Source organism: Spermophilus citellus (genome assembly GCF_964194105.1).
Source record: "Spermophilus citellus genome assembly, chromosome: 16".
NCBI lineage: Eukaryota > Metazoa > Chordata > Mammalia > Rodentia > Sciuridae > Spermophilus > Spermophilus citellus.
In genome coordinates, this window is record NC_138196.1 from 74,518,566 (window position 1) to 74,539,720 (window position 21,155).

A 21,155-nucleotide genomic window follows, 5' to 3' on the forward strand; every position below is an offset into this window, starting at 1 on the left:
GTAACCTGACCCACTCAACCTCTTGGCACATTTTCTTGGTGAAATGAGGATGTTGGAATGGACAGTCTTAGGATTCTGAATTCACTGATTTTGACATTGTAGATGATATAGTTTAATTGCTGCACTTGATTTACATGGTGATTATTTCCAAGATTCTCTGTCTTCATGACTGAAAGCAGAGGACCAATGTTTGTTTGCTTCATTGTTCTATATGACAATCTTTCTCTACTTTTGTATTCTCTTAGTTCTCTTACATAGGTACTGAAACTAAAGATTTTTCTGTTTATAAACTGTGTTCTCTGAATTCAGTCACCTCGTAACTGTGTGTCTCTAGGCCCTGGCTTTTCTGCTGCTTGGCTGTCTCTTTTACATAGTTAATCTTGGATTTGACCATTCAGAATCAATTGTATTGATAAAAAGCTCCCCTTCACTCAGCAGAAGGCTTTTCTTGTCACCCAGCTATTCTATTGCTTCTGTTCTTTTGGTTTTTAAGCTTTTAGCTAAAGCAACAGAGACTTCAAAACCTAAGTTAATAACTGATATTGAAATCCCTTCACTGCATAGAATAGGAAGAATAAAAGCCCTATCATAAGAAAACTAGTGCTCTTTCAAAATAAAGGAAACTCCATTGGAATGAACTGAACACAACCATGCCAAAACTTCTGATCTGCAGGCAACTGGAATTAACCATACCCAGTCTTTTCAAAGTAATGTCTTGAGACTGATTGATCTCACATAACTGAGTGATCACTGCCTTCAATGTAGGATTTAAGGAGTCCTTTTCTATAGTGTGGGTAGATGGCAGGGATATCTATAAATATTTATTACAGAAAAATATTAAAAATTGTGAATCTGAAATTTTTTAAAGGCTCGTTTTCTTGTAGGAAAATCCTTTAGCGGCTTACTGCCTTCTCTCCTAACAGATTCCTATAAGTGGAAAGGGTTTTTTTGTTTTTTGTTTTTTGACCCATCCTCTTCCAAGAGCTCTTTTGCTTTCCTGACTTTTTTTCTTTTGGCTTTTGTGTGTCTTCCAGTTAGACAGGTTTATTGAACCTCCTGCCTTTGGGCCAGTGTGTGACCTGCTTTGGTCTGATCCTTCAGAGGATTATGGCAATGAAAAGACATTGGAGCACTATACCCACAACACTGTCCGAGGGTGCTCTTATTTTTTCAGGTAAGCTAATCTTCAAAGTAGAAAATTATGAAATAAATACATTTTATCAAATTGTTTTTAAAAATTTAAATCTCGGGCTGGGGTTGTGGCTCAGCAGTAGAGCGCTCACCTTGCATGTGTGAGGCCCTGGGTTCAATCCTCAGCACCACGTAAAAATAAATAAATAAAACAAAGATATTGTGTCTAACTACAACTAAAAAATAAATATTTTAAAAAAATTAAATCTCAAACATATTAAGTTTAGGGACTTCTATTTAATTTCTTAATAGAAGGCAGAAAATTCTTGTCTGTTTAATGTTTTCTTACTTATTTTGCCCTAAGAAGTGTAATATACCTGACATGGTTGGACATCTTTTAGTGCTTTGGTATTGCCATCTGACCCAAAGTGGTATATATTGTTTGTTCCTAAACACCTATACACTTTTATAAAAATAAAGATATCTCCCCTAGAGATTCTGATTCAGTAGTTCTGGGACAAGGGAATCCTGTTATGCTTTTAAGAGCTTTCCAGCTTTTGGAACCTCTAGTACAGACAAAGATATAAAAAGAACAGTACATTGTGATCTAAGCCCAGGACATTTCCTGGAAGTTGGCTATTGTCCTAAGTCTCACATGGGACCTTTCATTCTAGTTTGTCACTTGAAAATCAGGAGATACAGCTGAGAATGGTGCACATACCTTAATCCCAGCAACAGAGGATCCCAAGTTCAAGGCCAGCCTCAGCAACTTAGTGAGACCCTGTCTCAAAATAAGAATTAAAAAGGACTGGGGCTATAGCTCATTGGTACAGTGCCCCTGAGTTCCATCTCCAGTACTAAAGAAAGGAAAAGATTTTAAAAAATCAGAAGATACAAGGAAGTTTGAAATAGAAATTATTTTAATCTGAGTATTTTATTGTGATGAACAATATATGTATTTGGTCAATACACACACAAGAAGACTCAATTTTGCCATTAGTTTTGACATTCTTCTAGACAACCTTTTTGTATTCCTCCCTGCCAACCTTATCTGTAACTTATGTGATAAAATCATTTAAATTTGTCTTCTTTTTACTTTGCTTGAAGAGCATAATACTTGCTTATTGTTGACAAAATGTAAATTGGTACTATTTCTGTGGTGATCAACTTGACAATATCTTTCAATTATAAATGCCTTTGATTCTAAAATTTAATTTTGTGGATAGGTAGTCGATCCTCACTGTTTGCAGATTCCATGTTTGTGAATTCTACTCACTAAGCTTTATTTGTAATCCTAAAACAGTGCTCATAGAGCTTTCATAGTCATTCATAGGTATGCACTATTCAGAGGGACAAAAAATTTGAGTGGCCTCATAAACATGTTCTCTGCTAAAGTTAACTCTTAAGGTAATGTTCTGCTTTCTGGATTCAGCTCTCCTATTATAAACAAGTACTTTTTTGGCAGTCTATTAAGGATAATATTTTTTGTCTTTTTATGTTTCTTGTTAGTGATTTTGTTGTTTAAAATGATCCCCAAGCATAGTGCTGAATGTTGTCTAATGTGCCCAGGAAAAGGCTGTGTTGTGCCTTTCAGAGAAAATGTATGAGATAGATTAACTTTGTTCAGACATGTGTTATAGTGGAGTTCAAAGTCAATGAATTAACAGTGTGTTTAAATAAAGTGTCTGCATAGAAACTCATCCAACACAAGGTTATGTATTAATTGATTAATGAAAATGCTATGACTGGAGGTCTCTAGTATTTTTCTAATGGTTCATTATTCACTACTTCAGATTTCAAAGCAAAATTATAGCTATTTCAAATAATGAGACTCAGTTCTATTTGCATGTGTATGAGATGTATATACAAGTTTATTCCTTGTTTTATTTGTGCTGAAAGGTTGAAAATAATCTGAATGTTCAATAGAAGACTAGATGCGTAAATTATGGTAAATCCGAACAAGACAATAATATGAGGCCAGTTTTTAAAAAGAAAAAAGAGAAAGAAATAAACTCTTTGTGTACTGATGTAAAATAATCACTAATATAAAGAGATAAAGTACAGTACTGTATACCACCTTCCAACATTTCTGTTTTTTGTTTTGTTTTGTTTTGTTTTGTTTTTGTACTAGGGATTGAACCCCAGGGGCACTTTACCAGAGAGTCACATCCTAGCCCTTTTAATTTTTTTTTTTTTTATTTTGAGACAGAGTTTCCCTTAAATTGCTTAGAGCCTTGATAAGATGTTGAGGCTGGCCTTGAACCTGTGATCCTCCTGCCACCATGTTCGGCCCATCTGCCAACATTTTTTAAAAAGCAAGGAAGGGAGGAGTATGCATATGTAATTGTCTGAAATTGAATAGATTATCTCTGAAAGAATATTCAAGAAATCAAGAACATTGGTATCTATCAGGGTAGAAAGGAGGTATTTCACTGTATATCCTTTTATATTTTTAAATTCCACATCATGTGAGTATGCAGTCTTTTATTTATTCATTTTTTAGCATTATCAGTGCTAAATTTAGCATTAAAGTAAAAATTGTATTTATTTAAAGTGTACAATAGATATTCATATACATTGTGAAATGATCATTATATTCAACCTAATTAACATATTCTTCCACCTCACATAGTTACCATTTTTTGTGTGTATATGGTGAGCACTTAAGATCTACCCTCTTAGCAAATTTCAAGCAACCAGTACAGTATTGTTAACTGTAGTGTATATATGCTGTATATTGGATTTCTAGAACTTATCTTTTATAACAAACTTTGTATTCTTTGTCTTTATTTGGGTGCTGGGAACTGAGCACAGGGCTTTGTGCATACTAAACATGCTATTACTGAGCTACACTCCAAGTCCTACTGTGTACTCTGACTAACATCTCTTTTCACTCAACTCTGTAACCCCCTGAAAACCTCTGCTTCTATAGATTCAGCTAGTTTAGATTCTACATATATAAGTGAGGTCATATACAGTATTTATTCTTTTGTGTCTGATTTTTTTCATCTAACAGTGTCCTTCAGATTTATCCATGTCATTATGAATGGCAGAGGTCTCTTCTTTTAAGACTAAATTACACACACACACACACACACACACACACACTTAGGTTGTTTCAGTATCTTGGCTATTATGAATAATACTACACTGAGCATGGAAGTGCTGATATATCTTCAAGGTGCCAATTTCTTTCTTTTTTTGGGGGGGTATATACCCAGAAATAGGACTACTGGATCATGTGATAGTTCTCTTTTTAATTTTTCAAGGAATTCCCATACTGTTTCCCTTAATAATTGTACTAATTTACTTTCTTATCAGCAGTAACCAAGGATTCTCTTTTCTCCAGCATCCTTACCAGTACTTTTTGGTCTTTTTTGTAGTCATCTGACAAGTGATGTGATTGAACCCAGGGCCTCACCCATGCTAGGCAAGCACTCTAATGCTGAGCCACAACCCAGCTCTTTAAAGCCTATTTTGTCTTACAGAAGGAGGCCATTCCTGTCTTCACTACAATATAACAATATTTTGTTTTTTCTTTGTATTTACCTTTAGTGGTGAGATTTATACTTTCATATGTTTTCATCTTGTTCAGTGTCTTTTTATTTTAACTTGAGTAATTCCCTTTAGCAGTTCTCTTAAGGCAGGTCTGGGGTAACAATCTCCTTCAATAGATTTGTCTATCTCCTTTTTTTTTTTTTTTGTATCAGGGATTTAACGCAGAGATGTTTAGCCACTGAGCCACATCACCAGCCATTTTTTATATTTCTTTAAGTTTAGAGGCAGGGTCTCACTGAATTGCTTTGGGCCTTGCTGAGTTGCTGAGGCTGGCTTTGAGCTGGCAATCCTCCTAATTCAGTCTCCTGAGCTGCTAGAATTATAGGCATGTGCCACTGTTCCCAGCTCTCCTTCATTCTTAAAGAGCATTTTGTTGGGTAAAGTCTTTTAAGACTTTGGTTGTCAGGGTTTTTTGTTTGTTTGTTTGTTTGTTTCTATTACTAATTTGAACATATCATTCCCTTCTCTTCTTGCCTGTAAAGTTTCTTCTCAGAAATCCACTAATAGTGCTCTCTTATTTGTAACTAGCTGTTTTCCTCTTGCTGCTTTCAAAATTCTCCTGTTTTTGACTTTTGACTAACTATAATGCATCTTGGTGTAGACATCTTTGGATTTACTTATTTGGAGACCTTTCGGCTTCATGAGTTGTGATATCTATTTCCCTTTATAGATTTGAGAAATGTACAGCCATTTTTTCTTTAAATGAGCTTTCTGCCCCCTTTCCCCTCTATATTCTCCTTGAACTCTCAAAATGCCTATGCAGAATGCTGCCCCCAGAAGTCTCTATACTTTCTATACTCTTTTTGTTCCTCTAACTGGATAATTTCAAATGACCTGTCTTTGAGTTCACTAATTCTTTTCTTCTGCACAACTGATTTTACTATAGAAGCACTCTGTTTTTATTTTTCAATTAGTCATTTTGCTCTTTTGTTCCAGGATTTCTGTTAGCTTCTTTGTTAATTATTTTTGTCTCTTTATTAACATCTTGGTTGGTTCATGTATGGTTTTTCTGATTTCATTTAGTTGTCTGTGTTTTCTTGTAGCTCACTGAGCTTCTTTCAGATTATTAACTTGAATTCTTTGTCATGTAATTCATGACTGTCATATCTCTGGTGTCATGTATTAGAGCTTTAATAGTTCCTTATTAGTAGTGTAGTGTTTGCTTGATTCTTTATGATTCGTGTAGATTTGCATTGGTGTCAATGCTGGACTGACCTGGGATCATGGTTGAGCAGGGATGGAGCTGGGTCAAAGGGCTGCAGTAGTTCCACATTTGGCAGGCTTACTACTGGGAGCGAGGAAAGGCATATCTCCTGTTGGGTCCTTGGAGGACCACCTCTGAAACTCAGTAGAATGGAAGTCAAACTGGGTCAGAGGGCTGATTGAGATCAGTGTTTGGGTCCAGTCAGCAGTATGACGGGGGTGGCTCCCATCAGGTCTCTGGAAAAGCAGGGTTGCCTCTGGGCCACAGTATAGCAGAGCTATACCTTGGTTGTAGGGATGCTTCAGGTCTGCAATTGGGTCTCTGTTACTGGGGGTATAAATTGTCATCACTACTTTCAAGGACCTAAGAGGGTAGTGCTGCTAGCAGGACTGGAGCTACATCCATAGAGGGACAGTCTATCTCTGGATCTATGGTGGAGACCAGGGTTTGAGGGAGTACTTTCCTTCTGTAAGCACTCCTCCTCAGTATTGGCTCCACCAAGATTTCACAACCTCCTACCTAGATCCTAACATACTCACATAATCACTTTGTCTATGAATGGCTGCAAATTGCTGTTTCTGTGCAGGCACGGGGGCTGAGGACTTTCTATTCTGCTATCTTGATGATGTCCCCTACAGTCTATTTTTAATGAGCATAATGAGAAATAAAGATTTTTTAAAAAATAAACTTAATAATTAACACCTGAATAATTCCAAGTTAATTGTGTTCTCCAGTTCTTCCTATCAGGTGTTCATCATTCAGAAAGATAGTAGTACTCAGACTATGTTAGGAATATGTACAGATATCATATCTTTCATTAGAATGTGTTTGACTGTAATATTTACAAATACTATTGAAATATTCCTGTATAATATTGTCTTGGTATTAATATTATTAGTGAAGCTATAAGTAGATCCTTTGGTTTCTATCAGTTTAGTAATCTGATGGCTGAAGAAATCATGTATGCTGCTTGTAGCATCTGCTGTATCTGACATACAAACGTGTACACACAAGTACACATGCTCGCTGCTATGATACTTTTTATAATCAAGAGTAGTTTTGGCAAGTGCTGGCGAGGATGTGGGGAAAAGGGTACGCTTATACATTGCTGGTGGGACTGCAAATTGGTTCGGCCAATTTGGAAAGCAGTATGGAGATTCCTTGGACAGCTGGGAATGGAACCACCATTCGACCCTGCGATTCCTCTTCTCGGACTATTCCCAAAAGACCTGAAAAGAGCATACTACAGGAATACAGCTACATCATGTTCATAGCAGCACAATTCACAATAGTTAGACTGTGGAACCAACCCAGATGCCCTTCAATAGATGAATGGATATAAAAAAATGCATTTATACACAATGGAATACTACTCAGCACTAAAAAATAACAAAATCATGGCATTTGCAGGGAAATGGATGGCATTAGAGCAGATTATGCTAAGTGAAGTTAGCCAATCCCTAAAAAACAAATGCTGAATGTCTTCTTTGATATAAGGGAGGGGGCGGGACTCAAAACAGAGCAGGGAGGAAGAGCATGAGAAGAAGATTACCAGTAAACAGGGACAAGAGGTGGGAGGGAATGGGAGAGAGAAGGGGAATTTCACGGAAGATGCAAGGAGACCCTCATTGTTATATAAAATTACATATAAGATGGTGTGAGGGGGAAGGGAAAAAAAAGAGAGAGAAATGAGTTATAGTAGATGGGGTAGAGAGAGATGATGGGAGGGGAGGGGAGATAGGAAGGGGATAGGAAGGGCAGCAGAATACAACAGACACTAGTTATGACAGTATGTATAAACATGGCTGTATAACCAATGTGATCCTGCAATCTGCACACGTGGGAAAAATAAGAATTCATATCCCATTTGAATCAAGTGTATGACATATGATATGTCAAGATCATTGTAATGTTTGGAGCAACAATAAAAATAATAATTATACATGATAAAGAGAAAAAAAAGAATAGTTTTGGTGCTGTGTTAATATTGTTATAGTTATAGGTTAAGATGAAAAAATTGAAGGATGAAGGTCCAGTGTGGTGGTGCCTGCCTGTAATCCCAGCGGCTTGGGAAGCTGAGACAGGAGAATCGAACGTTCAAAGCCAGCCTCAGCAACTTAGCGAGGCCCTAAGCAACTTAGCAAAACTCTATCTCAAAATAAAATACAGCTGTGGAAGGGCAGGATTGTGGCTCAGTGGTAGAGCACTTGCCCAGCATGTGTGAGGCCCTGAGTTCAACATCAGCACCCCACAAAAAATAAATGAATAAAATAAAGTTATTAAACAACAACAACAACAACAAAAGGCTAGAGATGTGGATCAGTGGTTAAATGCCCCTGGGTTCAATCCCTGGTACAAAAAAAAAAAAAAAAAAAAAAAAGTTGGGAGAGCTCTTTCAATTCTAGGGTTGTCTGTTATCTTTGTGTTTGATCTGTAACATATTAGTAAAACGGAGAAATAGGGTGGTGAGAACTAAACTTTTAACAAACATTCCGTGGTATATCATATATATAATCTTGAAACAAAATAAAAAAAAAAAAAGAAACAAAATCAGCTCATATCATCTTGGATTTTCCCTTACCTCCTATTAAAAAATAATTTTTTAAATTCTGGATTTAGGTTTCTTAATTTTTTTTTCAGTTATCCTGCAGTTTGTGAATTTTTGCAGAACAACAATTTATTATCAATAATCAGAGCCCATGAAGCTCAAGATGCTGGGTAAGTTAAATTAAAACTATATCAAATATCATTGCAGAGTTTTTATCTTTAATATCAAGACAAACAAGCTATTATCTCTCTTCCAGGTATCGAATGTACAGAAAGAGCCAAACAACCGGCTTTCCATCACTTATTACAATTTTCTCTGCTCCCAATTACCTAGATGTCTATAACAATAAAGGTAAAGGAGTCCAGTGATATTTGAGTTTGAGTTTGTAAGTAAATGTGATCTCTAGTATAAATATGAGAGTATGTGTTATTTTAATTTTAATTTTGGGGTGCTGGGGATTGTGAACTGAGGGCCTCATACTTGTTAATAAGCACATGCTGTACCACTAAGCTATACCTGCAACCCAAGATATTTTTGGCACCCCTGATAGGGACCCTATCCCCTATTTTCAAATAAAAATTTTAAATAAGCAGAAAAGATGTGTTTAGCATGTGTGAGGCCCTAGGTTCAATTCCTACCACCTTAAAAAAAAAAAAAAAAGATAAAAGCAGTCTTAACTGAAACAAAGCTAACAAATTTAAAATTTATACTGTTGTGTGATCTTCATCTTCTAAGAATTATTGGGTTCTTTATTAATATAAAAGTGATTAAAATAAGTTTGTACTGCTCAGTCAAAGCATTAGAAGAATAAATAACTTCAGAAGTATGTCAGAAAAGTTAGCATAAATTGTGGGTTTTGGTGAGTTTGTTCATAACAGTACCTCAAAAAATTACCATTTGGTATTTTAATGTTTGTGAATTATTAAGCTATTTCTGCTTTTCTGGAGATATGGGTAGAATGAATAGCATACAAAAAATAAGAAAACAAACAAAGAAACTCCTTCATTTCAGTCCAAGCCCTACCAGAAACTAACAGTGTGACTTCGGATGAGTCACATAATTTTTATAAACTTCAGTTTCCAATAAAAATATATATCAAATATGTGCATGCCTTTTTTTCCAGAAATTCTACTTCTAAGACTTTTTCTTGTGTTTTTTGAAATTTTTTGAAATTTCAAATTATGATTCCTAAGTTTTCTATCAGGACAGTGGTCCTACCAAAAGCTTCATGTCTCTGAAACTATTTTATTGTTTATAAAGTATGACTATAAAATAATAGGACTTTTAAAACAAACATGCCAAAATGAATATATCCAGATGAGTATTGTCCCTTCAAAGTAGTTACCCTGGGAGGCCAGATTTGTACTCCAACAGTGCAGTCATTGTTCAGAAACATTTTTGGAACTCCTCTTTTGGCATTGCCTTCAGAGTCTGCGATACATTCTTTTGATTATCCTCAATGATGGGAAATCTTCGTCCTTTGAGGGTGGATTTGATTTTTGGACAGCCAAAAGTCATTCGGAGTCAAGACTGATAAATAAGGTGAGTGATCCAGCTAGATGATACCATTTGGGGTCGGAACAAGGTATGATTATAAGGTAATGAGACTGTTTCTCTCATGTTGCTTGTGCACTGGCTCTGGAGGCAATTCCAGAAGAAGAGTTCCAAAAGCGTTCTGAGTAATGGGAGCATCTTTGGATTAATTATATGGCAAGGCAGTAAATTGTGTTGAAAAGAGAACTAAACTACTAGCTGAATTCCTAGTTTAGTCCTGCTTCGCTTTTCAGTCTGTCATTCTAACTAGATACTGAACTTCTCTGGGCTTCAGTTGATCTTTAAGATACTTGTCACATAGAGTTGTTGGAGATAAGATGGACTCATGAAAATGAATATTCAGCATTGCTTTACGTATAAAGTATAAGTGATCCTGTAATGTTTTGCTGTTATGGTTCCTGATGTGATGACATCAAAGGACCACACTCATCTGATATATAAGGTCTCGTGTGTTTGTAGTTGGTGGTTTCTTAAGTCTCATTACTTTATAGTCATACCTTGTAAATGCAGTTGGGGAGAGAAATTTCAAAGAAATCCACAATATACTTAATATTTAAAAGTAAACTCTTGAGAGCTAGGGATGTAGCTTAGTGGTAGAACACTTGCTTAGCATGTACAGGTCCCCTGGGTGCAAGCCCCAGTATTGGGAAAAAAAAAAAAAAAAGTAAACTATGGAATGACATGTCTCATTTAAATCTGATTTAGTGTCACTTCTTCTCAGTGACTTTAAATTCTCTCCTAGCCTTATGTTTTCTTTTTATTTCTCCTAATTCTTCTCTGAGCTATCTTATAATGCTCTGCTTCTCCCTCAGTACATTCTTTCTTATTTGCTTTTTTCTAATTTTTCCTATATATGAATGACTGGTTTTGTTCGTTTTCCTCCCTTATCAATGGTATGCACTGCATGTGTTGTTGGGTATCCTCACAGAATTCTGTGGCCTTTCCCTGGTATGTGTAGTGAAGACTCCCTTCACTTCTTTTTCTAGCTTCCTTATTAGGAGTATCTGTTGATTGCCCAGTGGGCCTATCAGTGTGTCAGCTGAAAATTGCCACCTAAATCAGCAGCACGATGCAACTTAGCAACTCATTTTCTGCCCCATTCTAATCTGGTTTTATTCTTGAATTATTCTTCAGTAAACCTTTTAAGTCACGGGCCATTCTATTTGGGTTTTCCTGTTAGCTTTGACGTAATTAGTAACTTATCTCAAAGTAATCTTGTTGTTTCCTAAGTGTTGTTTTAGGGAAAAGGCATAAAATATGACATCTGAAACAAACTTGGTATGACTCAATTACTCCCAGTACAAGTGCCTTTTTTTTTATTAAAAAAGGAAACTCCATTACCCTTTCCTGCCTCATCTTTCTTCTAAAAGACACTTCAGTTAGGATTTGTTTTATAAGATTCTCATTCCAGGTTTGTTTTTGTTGTTGCTGTTGTTTTGTTTTGTTTTTTTTCCTGTCCCCTGAAACATACCTGAACACAATTTTTTAAGCTCTTCTTTCTAATCATCCCTCATTGAGATCACCTCCCACTTCTTTTCCTGGTTTAGATTGAGGGATTTGTTGAATGATGTTGTATTCATTGAATCTAAATAAAATACATGTATGTGAAAATAATAGGTTGTGTACTCAGCAGCTAGGGTTAGTTTTTAGGAACTGGAAATCCTATATTTGTGTATTTTTTTTTTTAGTCAATGATGTGCATTTTAGGCATTCAGTAACCCAAGTTTTAGAGACACGAGGCTGTCTGTCCTATGACAAAGAAATAGGCACCAGGAAATGACTATAGCAATCATTTCTGGAGAACTACTGCACCTCATTCTATTTTCTGCCTACAGTAAAAATAATTAAAAGAATAGCGCAAATGACATTGCAGGTGATGCAGACTAAGGAATTAGATACAGAAACATTTAAAATAGAAAGAAAATCATTTTGGCATCAGAGTGTGTGTACAACTGTATGAACTGGTTAATATTAAACATTTATACCTTGCTGGTAGTATACTGTGAATAGGAGTAATGGGCATTTTTAAAACCCACTCTATTGTACAGAGATGGTTTAATCTACTTTTGACCATTAATCACAAATTACTCCAAGTTTACCATTTGTATCCCCCCAATGAATTGATAACTGCTGTTTATAAACTCTCAAGAGAGTTTATTAAAAAGCTTTGGGTCTGGCTAAGGACTAGCAAAACAGGCTGTGTCAATTTGATGAGCAATATTTGCCCTCAGAGGAGACATGTGTCTGGTAATCCTTTGGCCTATTAAAAAAAAATTATGGGGAAATTTTTCTCACGTAGAACCAAGGATTCTATAGTTACTATGCAGTGAGCTCTTTGAAGGTACAGAGCTCAGATTCTTTTATGCTTTTTTTTTTTTTTTGAATTTTTAATATTTATTTTTTTTAGTTTTTTCGGCGGACACAACATCTTTGTTTGTATGTGGTGCTGAGGATCGAACCCGGGCCGCACGCATGCCAGGCGAGCGCGCTACCGCTTGAGCCACATCCCCAGCCCCCTTTTGTGCTTTCATTAAATGAGCTCTTAGGTAACTTTTCCTTGGAATAATTCTTAAGAGAATGAACTATATAAAATGCCTAAAATTTTTCATCTGCCTTATACCTAGTCTTGAATCTCCATATGGAAACTAAAACCCTGATTCTCTGTAGTGAGTACACAGTTGTACAGAGCACACCAGTTGCCATGTCATGTTCTTCTGTGTCAACTTTTCTTGCTTTTTCTTTTTTAGCTGCAGTGTTGAAATATGAAAACAACGTCATGAATATCAGACAGTTTAACTGTTCTCCACATCCCTACTGGCTTCCGAACTTTATGGATGTTTTTACATGGTCTTTACCTTTTGTGGGGGAAAAAGGTAAGAGAACTGAAACATGCCTCAAGACCCTCCATTGTCTAGTGACTGAGCACAGGTTGTATTTGCAAGAGACCCCTGGAGTGTTCACAAATGTTTTTCTTAAAGTACATCAGAAATGTTTGCTAATAAGTAGTTGTCCAAGTGTTGTCAAGTTGTTAAAATAATAGTCACTGTACCATTTCCTCAGTGATTTTTTTTTCAGTACTGAAGAGATTTAAACGGGAATTTTTTTAATTAATTAATTATTTGGGTTATTTTAGTTATAGGTCGACACAATATATTTTATTTTTTTATGTGGTGCTGAGGATTGAACCCAGGGCCTCACGTATGCTAGGCAAGCGCTCTACCTCTGAACCACAACCCCAGCCCCTTAGACAGGATTTATTGTTCTTAGAATTTATTTGTACAGCTACACAAATAAGCTATGTAAACATAAAACAAGCCTGTTGGACCTAGGCTCTTTGTAAAATGGGAAGACTTTTTTTTCATGTGCATATCTGAACAAAAGGCTCTAAACAGACTTCTTATAAAACCAAGTAATTCTGCCACAAAATCCTTAAAGCCTGTAGTCTCTTACAGGAGCAAACAGTCTACCTGAATTCTCTGTAAACCCAGTGGTCTACATTTAATGCCAATACTTTATAGCTATTTTTTTAAGTTGTCAATGGACCTTTATATTTATTTATTTGTGGTGCTAAGAATCAAACCCAGGGCCTTACACATGCTATGCAAGTGCTCTACCACTGAGCCACAACCCCAGCCCCTACTATAGCTATTTAATATTATATTAAAACATTGTTGTGTATATTTATTGAACATGTGAATTTATTTAGATATCCATAATACTTAAGAAAATGTTGCTTGTGAGTTATGTAACACTCTTGTCTTATGTAGTCACAGAGATGCTGGTGAACATCCTCAACATATGCTCCAAAGATGAATTGATTGAGGAAGAAGAAGGTAAGCTATTCCTCATTTGAATTATAAACCTAAGACATTTCAGGTTGGATTTCAGTTTATTTTGAATCATTTTTGTCCTATTAAGATTATTAATGTTCATCATAGAAAAATAAAATTTGAAAAATACAGGAAATCATAAATTGAAAAAACACTCACCATAATGCTATTGCATAGATGCCCACTGTTCACATCTTGATGTCTACTGTGCTTTTATCTTCGCATATATTCTTCTCTCTCATTTTTCTTAGTCACAAAAATTAGGTTATGTAATGGTACTTTTTTGTAGATTAATTTCTAATGATTACATAGTTGTTTATGTCAATCATTTTTGTATTAAACAATCCCATGTTGTTGGATATTAGATTTTTTTCCAATTTTTTGCTTTTAAGACCTCTACTGTTTTGAAATTTTGTTCAGATAAATCTTTCCACATACTGTCAACAACCAGTGTTTATTACATGCCTAATATGTGCCAGGTACATGTTTAGATCCTTGATCTCAAAAATCTTAGATTCCAGTGTAGGACAGACAAACAAGAAATAAATATAACTCAGATGGTGACATACGCTATGAAAGAAAGTAAAGCAGTATTAGAAAATCAAGAATAGGGCTGGGGATGTGGCTCAAGCGGTAGCGCGCTCGCCTGGCATGCGTACGTCCTGGGTTCGATCCTCAGCACCACATACCAACAAAGATGTTGTGTCCGCCGAGAACTAAAAAATAAATATTGAAAATTCTCTCTCTCTCTCTCTCTCTTTAAAAAAAAAAAAAGAAAAGAAAATCAAGAATAGGGGCTGGGGATGTGACTCAAGCAGTAGTGTGCTCACCTGGCATGTGCGGGGTGCTGGGTTCTATTCTCAGCACCACATAAAAAAATAAAATAAAGATTATGTCCACCGAAAAACTAAAAATAAATATATAAAAAAAAGAAAATCAAGAATAACTGGAGTGTAATTCAGTGGTAGAGTGCTTGCCTAGTATGTGCAAGGCCCAAAGTTTGATCCCTAGCATTGCAAAAAAAAAAAAAAAAAAAAAAAAAAGGAAGAAAAAAAAAAGAAAAGGAAAAAGAATAACATTTTCTTGGTTGTTTACCAAGATTTTTGGAAATTGCATTTGTATAAATTAGTATATAAAATTTTATATCTCAAGCTGGGTGTGGTGGTACTCTCCTATAATACCAGCTATTCTGAAGACTGAGTCAGAAGGATCACACATTTGAGGCTATCTGGGCAATTTAGTGAGACCCCATATCACAATAAAAATTAAAAAGGGATATAGATGTTGCTCAGTGCTTGCCTAGCACATGTGAGGTCCTGGATTCAATTCTCAGTAGTACCAAAAAAAAGTTTTATTTTAAAAAATAAAGTAACTATGCTAAGAAACAAAACAAAATTATGCTTACTTCATTTAAGGACGTAAAAGACTAGATTGAGGATCCAGGCACAGTGGCACATGCTTGTAATCCTAGCAGCTCGGGAGGCTGAGGCAGAAGGATCACAAGTTCAAAGCCAGCCTCAGCAACTTAGCAAGGCCCTAAGCAACTCATCGAGATCCTGTCTCTAAACAAAATAGGGCTGGGGTGTGGCTCAGTGGTCAAGTGCCCCTGAGTTCCATCCCTGTTACCAAAAAAAAAAAAAAAAGTTTGAGGAAAATGTAAAATGGAAGATAGGTCAGCAGATGCAATCTAGAATGAGATATGAAGAGAAAAAAGGAAAGTGCATAAAAAGTGCATAAGAGACATAGAAAATACTGTGAATAGCCCTAACACATATGTGTTTGGCATTTTAGAGAATGGGGTAGAAGTAATATTTGAAAAGATAATGGGGGCTAGGGTTGTGGCTCAGTGGCAGAGCGCTTGCTTCACAAATGTGAGGCACTGGGTTCAATCCTCAGCACCACATAAAAATAAATAAACAAAATAAAGATATTGTGTCCATGTATAACTAAAAAAAATTAAAAAGAAAAGATAATGTATAAAATTTTACCAAAATGACAAGACATTTAGCTACAGATTGAAGAAGTCCAGTAAACAGAATAAATACAAAGAAAACAACACCTAAACACATCATAGAAAAAGTACTTAAAATAAATACCACTTTGTTTTCTTTTCTTTTTTGGTGCTGGGAATCAAACTCAGGGCCTTGTGAATGCTAAGCATGTGTTCTGATCTTAACACTGAGCTATACCCCCAGTCCAGAGGAAATCTTAAAGCAGCCATCACCCCCCACACCCCGAAAGAAAAGATTACCTTCAAAAGAGAACAGTGGAACTGACAATAGATGCTTTGTGGAAACAGTGGAAGCAGAAAAGAAAAGGGTAACATTTTCCAAGTACTGAAAGATAAAAACTGATAACCTAGAATTTTGTACCTAGTAGAAATACCCTTTAGGAATAAGATGCAGTAAGCATTTTTCAGACACGCCCCCTCCCTTTCCCTTAAGATTTTTACTAAGAGAATTATCAGGAGATATACACTAATGAAATTCTACAGATTATTATTCAAGCATAAGGAAAATACCAGATGGAAGTTTGAAGATTCAGGAAGGAATGAAGAGTAAAGTAGTAGACGATATGTGGGTATATCAGATGAACGTAGATTTTATTAAATGATAATAGTAAGATTTTGTTAAATTTAGAAGAATTAAAATATATGACAAAAATAGTAGAACAAATACAGTTAAAATGTATGAGGACTTCCCATCTGGAAAGGAGAGAAAAGTACCCATTAACATTATACTTAGATAAGTAAGAGATATATGTAATCTCTAGGGTAACCTGCAGAAAAGTTATTTCAATTATATAACTTTCAAATTATAGAAAAAAATGGAATGATGGTGGCACATATCTGTAATCCTAACTACTCAGGAGGCTGTCGCAGGAGGATTACAAGTTCAAAGCCAGCCCCGTTTCAAAATAAAAAATACTAAGGATTGGGCATATAGCTCAATGGTAGAGTGCCTGTGGATTCATTAAATGTAAATGGATAAAGGATAGATTGTCAGGTTAGGATAAAAGATTTTATGATGTTTTATAAGAGATAGAGCTAAACCATAAATATACGTTTTCTACTTTAATGTATATGGAAGCAAAAGGACAGGAATAAATATGTAACATAAATACTAACCAAAGAAAAGCTGATATAGATAGATTGATATTCTGTAAAGTGGATCTTGAAAAAAAAATGATTGACAGTTTCAAGTTTATATACAGTGAACATGGCTTCATAATATGTAAAGCACAAGTTGATAGAACTATCCACAATAATAGTGCAAGAATCTAACAAATATCTCTCAATAACAAATAGAATAAGTAATTAAAATCAGCAAGATTATAGAAAATTAAAACAACACAAATCAATGAACTTGACCTGATGAACATTTAAAAAACACCATGTTCAATGCATGTAGAATATACCTCCTTTTCAAACACACTTGAACATTTACAAAAGTTGGCCATATTCTGATCAACTTTTCAGATTTCAAAGGTTTAAAATCTAATGACTATGTTCTTTGATTATATGAAATTAAGTATAATCATCTGTAACAAAAAATAAGTAAAATATTCCCATATTTTAGGAGATTTTAAAATATACTTATCTGTGGGTCAAATAAGAAATCACAATGAAAATTTCAGTACAATATTTCAAACTAAATGAAAATTAAGAGCATTACCTGTTGAAACTTGTGGTGTACAGCTAAAGCTATGCTTAGAGGAAAATTTATAGCCTTAATGTAGAAAATAAGAAAGGCAAAAAAATCTGCCCTCATCAAGAAATCATCAAAGGACAGATAGCACATTAAATCTAAAGACAGTAGACAGAATAAAATAAAACATTAAGAGTAGTATTCCCAAAATATAAAACAAAATATAGCACAAAGGAACAGCAAAACCAAAGTGTGTTCTTTTGAAAACATTAATACAATTAATGAGCCCCTAGTAACGTTGAATGGGTAAAAAAGAAGACAAAGAATGGGAATGTAGCTCAGTGGTATAGCATTTGCCTAGTATGCAAAGGCCCTGGGCTCAGTCCTTAACAGTTTAAAACAGAAGAAGATGGGTGGGCCAGGGTTGTGGCTCAATGGTAGAGCACTTGCCTAGCATGCATGAGGCATTGGGTTCAATCCCTGGCACCACATAAAAACAAATAAAGTAAAGGTATTGTGTCCATTTACAACTAAAAATATATGTATATTAAAAAAAAACAGAAGAAGACAAAAATAACCAGTTCCAATACTCAGAACAATAACAACAGGTCAAAATCTTTCATTTAAAGTCTTCCTACAAAGAAAATACTAGGCGCAGATAGCATCACCAGCAAATTCTACCAAACATTTAAGGAATAACACCAGTCTTATACAGATTATTCCTGAGAATAAAGAAGAAATGCTGTCCAACTTATTTAATGAGGCTAGTATAATTATGATACTAAAACTTGACAAGGATGTTAATTTAGATATGATGATTGTAAGCAAAACACTAGGAAACTAAAACCAGCAGTATATATAAAAAGGGTGATACCTCCCAGTCAAGTTGATTTATTCCAGACATACTTGGAGATTTGATATTCAAAATATTATCAGCATATAAGAAAATAACAGTATTTTTTTAAATTTATAGTTGTAGATGGACAGCATGCCTTTATTTTATTTGTTTATTTTTATGTGGTGCTGAGGATCAAACCCAGTGCCTCACAAGTGCAAGGTAAGCAATCTGCCACTGAACTACAGCCCCAGTCCTGAAAATTATGGTATGTTTAATATTTAGTTTACATCCATTTTTGAAAAATTAAACCTTATCCCTATCATATTCCAAACACAAAAATAAATTCCAGGTGGATTTTCACATTCAAACATGAAAGGCAAAGGGGCTGGGGTTATAGGTCAGTGGTAGAGGGTTTGCCTAGAGTGAGTCCTTGGGTTCAATCTCCAGCACTACCAAAAAAGAAAAAAGGAAAAACAATAGCTTATAATATTGATAATGTAAAATATCTTCATATCCTTGGAGAAGAAAAAAATTTCTTAAAAGGACTAACCATATAGGAAACTATTAATAAATTGGGCAACATTAAAAGTAAGAAATATTTTATTCAAAAAAAGTATTTATTTTATTAAACAAATGAAAAGAAAGCTACAAAGTGGTAGAGGATTTTGCAAAACAGCTAACAAAAGGTCCATTTGTGAAAGATATAAAAAAGCCAGGCATAGTGGCACACACTTGGAATCCCAGCTGCTTGAGAGGCAACTGTAGCAGGTATGGATGCATGTTTGCATAGTAAAACTATATAAAGATGGCAAGAAAACAATTCCAGTGAAAGTAAAAAGAATGATTTCCTTTGGGGAGGGGCCTGTGGGGAGCTTCTGGGACACAAACATTGTTCTGTTTATTAATCTGAGTAGTGTGGTTTTATAGGCATTTGCTTTTTTTTTTTTTTCTTATTGAGGAACTTTTAATTCATTCAGGAGAGAAAGAACAAAGAATGATCAGCACAGCCAAAACTTCAAGGCTCCTAGGCATGCAGAGCAAGAATCAAGAAAATCAGGGTGGGGACAACCAGACCAGATGCTTTACCCCAGAGCAAGTAATATCATTGCGAAGTGATATCACTGAGAAATCTGGTGGCAGCTAATAGGGATTGAAAGGGTGGTTAGAAGCCCCCAAATTTAGTACAGTACAGTCCCAGTGCATGAGTCCACAGGGACAGTATAAGGGTCCCCACTGGAGTCCCTCAGGCTCCTTCCAGGGCATTGGCTGAAGGGCACTGTGCTGCAAGGTATCCTCCAGGTTGGGGTTCCTTTCCATTCTGGGTTCCTCTGGGATGTCAGCCTTGGTTTTCAGCAGCTTCCAGGGACAACCTGGGCTCCAAGAGTCAGCCTGAGTGTGTGTCTGTCCAATAGCCCAGGCACTGGTACCTTCTGGGAGGTTCAGGGCCCATTGGGCCGCACTGATGGTAGTGCTTGCCTCTTCTTGAGGTAATTGGAGTTCCTGAGCTGATTCAGCCATTGGCTCCTGGATGCTCAGGCCTAGACTTTGTTTTTGGCCCCTCTCAACTCTCTGCTCCAGAAAATTCACATCGCTGCAGCTCTGGAGGCACTGGCAGGAGTGGCGGCTCAGTGCAGGAAAATTATCCAGTGCCCAGGCCCACGCCTGTTCTGGGTTCAGGCCTGGTGGCATGTTGGTCTCTGGACATGCCTTCCTGGGAGTCAAGGATCCTGAGGTTGACGGACAGACTGCCATAGCTTCAGTTTCCCTACCAGGGCAAGGTGTGTACCTGGTCTAGAAAAGGAGCAAATGATTGGCATTTGCTTTTTAATAAATCATTAAGTTATATATTTGTTTTTTGTAATTCTGTATATTTTTTATACTGTATAATAAAAAGATTTAAAAAGTTACATAACCACAAAAATGAGGAGATTATTATAGAAATTTTTGGAAGCTGGAAGAACAAGCGCCTTAGTATTATTGACTCAGCTGATTCAGGAAATCTAAAGCCCAAGTTAGCAATAGGGAATGCTGAGTCCCAGCATCAGTTGCTAGAATTGGGAACTGGGGGAGTGTGATGGGCTAACATAAGTAGATTGGATGAAAGAAGTTAAAGTCCTCATTGCCACTGAGCAGCTGCCACTTCTCCAAGTCTGGAGGCTAATCTCTTTTTTAAAGTGTAAGCCAAAGATTTCTGAACTGGGGATAAAAACAAGTGAAATAAATTACCAAATGCATGCTCAATTCTCTAACTGAGGCCTACCCTGATCCCTCAAAATAAAGCTCAAAGTCAGCAGCCCACACCCTGAGTCATGAGCAAATAATAAGGACTATCAAACACCTAAATAGAGTCTCCAGGAGACACAGAAGAAAATGCAAAAAGCATCTTGAGTCAACTTGAAATTTTGAAGATCTAAAACTTAAAAAAGGAAACTATCCTCTGAAAATAACAGAAGATATTGATTCCATTAAACAAAATCATGAAGTTCTCATTAGATTTGTAAACTGTTCTTTCCTGTATTTTTTGTTATTTGTTTTGTTCCACAAATGTCATCTTTTTCTTTGTCTAATGTTATTTTCATGATGTATGAGAAGTAGAAAATATTTGGTAAAAATAGATGAGAATTCATGCAAAACCATTAAGCTTTTAAGAAATGAAATAAATGACTGAGACATGACTGTGTTTAATGTTCTATTCTGGCACTAAGATATCAAAAGTTACAGCCTGCTTCCCTCAGTGCAATTCACTTTGATTTTTTCCTCTTCCGTGAACACTCACATTTCTTTTCATATTTCTGTTTTCATTTCTTTGTTTCTTGGTGTCTCTTCTCTCAAAGATCACTATATT

The 21,155-nt window shown here is 35.8% G+C and overlaps 1 protein-coding gene across 2 annotated transcripts in view; it reads left to right on the forward strand.

The window, feature by feature from the left end:
• Positions 1-21,155, forward strand: part of PPP3CC (protein phosphatase 3 catalytic subunit gamma) — a 71,910-nt gene that overhangs the window by 39,265 nt on the left and 11,490 nt on the right. For both annotated transcript variants that reach the window (XM_081268937.1, XM_081268936.1), the window contains exons 6-10: positions 1,035-1,174; positions 8,534-8,611; positions 8,698-8,792; positions 12,743-12,868; positions 13,763-13,828. In XM_081268937.1, the coding sequence (XP_081125063.1) occupies positions 1,035-1,174; positions 8,534-8,611; positions 8,698-8,792; positions 12,743-12,868; positions 13,763-13,828 (505 nt within the window). The remainder of the gene's footprint in view (positions 1-1,034; positions 1,175-8,533; positions 8,612-8,697; positions 8,793-12,742; positions 12,869-13,762; positions 13,829-21,155) is intronic.